We start from the raw sequence: 2,276 nt of genomic DNA, 5'->3' as shown, positions 1-2,276 counted from the left end.
AGAGGAGGGAAATCGGATGTGTCTCAACTGGCTCCAGTTATATTAGCATTTTTCTTTTGTAGCTATATTAGCATTTTTCCAATTTCCAGTTTTCTTGTGTTGATAGTACATGTTTAACAAAATTTAATTGAGTTATAACAAAATAGCTAACACTAAAGCAGTATTTATTATATGTGAATGCTGAGTATTTTATATCCTCACCCCTTTTAATACAACAGCCCTTTGAGTGAGAGGGAGGTATCATTATAATCTCCACTTTGCAGGTATGGAAAAAAAGCCTCAGCAAATTTAAGTAACTTGTGCAATGATACACAGCTAGGAAATGGCAATACCTACCTCAGATGCCTTTCTGCACCAAAACTCATTCTCTTCCTCTCCCATCAGCACATTTCACTGAAATCTCAGGATGTCCTAGTTAAAAACAAACTCAGTCAGAGAGAAGATATCCCGGTTATGACCTACCTTGCTCCCGCCCCATTACCTCCTAGGTACCACCCAGCAGTATTGTGATCTGGGGAAGAAGGAAGGCAATGCTCTAGCTTCCCAAGGGGAGGTTTCACCCAAAATAGGCTTAGCATCCCCTCTCCTATCAGCAGAGAAGCTCAGCCAAATGTCTGGATTCTACCATGGCTCTCCAATTTCATCCCTTGGCAGTCACTGAAGAGCACCCCAAATCTTACCACCTGTGAGAGCTCAGGCAGGTGACTTAAATTCCCTTGTGTTTTTAAACCTGTGAAATACAAATAATAATACCTTCCCCACAGGTTTCTATGGGGATTAAATGAGTTAAAGTGTATAATGCTTTTGATAGTGTCTGGCGCTCTCTGCAAGCTAACACATTGACCATTATCATTATCAATGATGCAATATTGTCAGCTTTGCACCCCACCCTTTTTTTCTTTTACAACATAATGGGTTTATATTTAATATAGTATTTCTCATCAGGAGGATATTACTCAGTTGATATAAAGTTTTTATAACATTAAATCTTTTCCATGTCAATGTCTATAGTTTTTTTTTACAATAAATCTTTCCTGAATTTCAGTATTATACTGAATACATTTTTCTAAATGTTTCTTCCCCAGAGATAAAAGTTTCCCTTTTTGACCATTTGATATCTAAATACAATATTAACTTGGGAGATAACAAAACAAAAATCAAATAAAAATATGGAGAAAAGACTCCTCAACGATTCAAGAAGTAGTGATTATAGCTGAATACTGGTGATTTTCTAGGATTCTGGGCAAGAACTTCCTTCTTCCTATTTCATGTGCTTTGAGAATTTTAAAACTATGAAATATTACTTATATAAATTTCAGCATCTTACTTCCTTGACCTCTTTCTAACCAGCAAATACAAATCATAGGCTGCATTTTTCTGTGCATTATTTGTTGTAAAGAAATTTTTTGTTGTTGTTCCCATTTCATGGAAACAATGAAAAATATAAAACTCTCCTATTTACTGATTCTTCCTGGAAACTTTCACCAAAGTTCAGGTTTAGCCTCAATAGCACAAAGCCTTTCCCGGTGAGGCTTGATTCAGTAGGCCCTTCAAAGTCACATCTGTCCCTTTCTCTTTCGTGTATATACCCCCAAGCAAGCAAGAATGCCTGTAACGCTGAGAACCACACCTAACAAGAGAGCAACTGCATCACAGGCTTCTATGGCTTCACACAGGCAACACCAAAATAGTGACATGAGGACTAAGTCAGCTGTGTTGAAACTCAGGTCATGATGTTGGAATCTTGAGGGCTGAAGGTTCCAAAGAAATGGTATATATAGAATTCTGTCTGACTTGAAATTTTTCCTTCCTGGAGCTCTAGATGCTGAGACCGAGGTTCCTTGTGACACTGCCTTCCAGGAGGCAGCCATTACAGGAACCCACTTTGTACCCCCTTTTGTAATCACAACCTCCTTATCTCCCCCCATCTCCACACATGACCAGTCTGCCTTGAAAGTATCCTCACCTCCAAGTCCTTCCCCTCCAATGAACCTTGCTCCTGGGGACAGACTACTGCTACTTAAGCGCCACTAGGATTATGATACTCTCCATGCTTAAAAAAATGAGGCCGGAGTGGTGCCTCATGCCTGTAATACCAGCACTTTGGGAGGCCGAGGTGGGTGGATCACCAGAGGTCAGGAAGTCGAGACCAGCATGGCCAAAATGGCGAAACCCTGTATCTACTAAAAATACAAAAAAAAAATTAGCTGGGTATGGTGGTGGGCTCTTGTAATCCCAGCTACTCAGGAGGCTGAGGCAAGGAGAATCACTTAAAC

At 39.8% G+C, this 2,276-nt stretch overlaps 1 protein-coding gene across 1 annotated transcript; it reads right to left on the bottom strand.

Moving 5' to 3' along the window:
* Positions 1-1,556: 1,556 nt before the first annotated feature.
* Positions 1,557-1,732, bottom strand: LOC112429246 (small integral membrane protein 30). Its single transcript, XM_024797409.2, is given in 2 exon segments — positions 1,557-1,708; positions 1,711-1,732. Coding segments are annotated over 2 exon segments (174 nt in total).
* Positions 1,733-2,276: the final 544 nt, after the last annotated feature.

This window comes from Macaca nemestrina, chromosome 5 (assembly GCF_043159975.1).
Source record: "Macaca nemestrina isolate mMacNem1 chromosome 5, mMacNem.hap1, whole genome shotgun sequence".
Lineage (NCBI taxonomy): Eukaryota > Metazoa > Chordata > Mammalia > Primates > Cercopithecidae > Macaca > Macaca nemestrina.
This window is presented reverse-complemented; position numbering and strand designations above follow the sequence as displayed.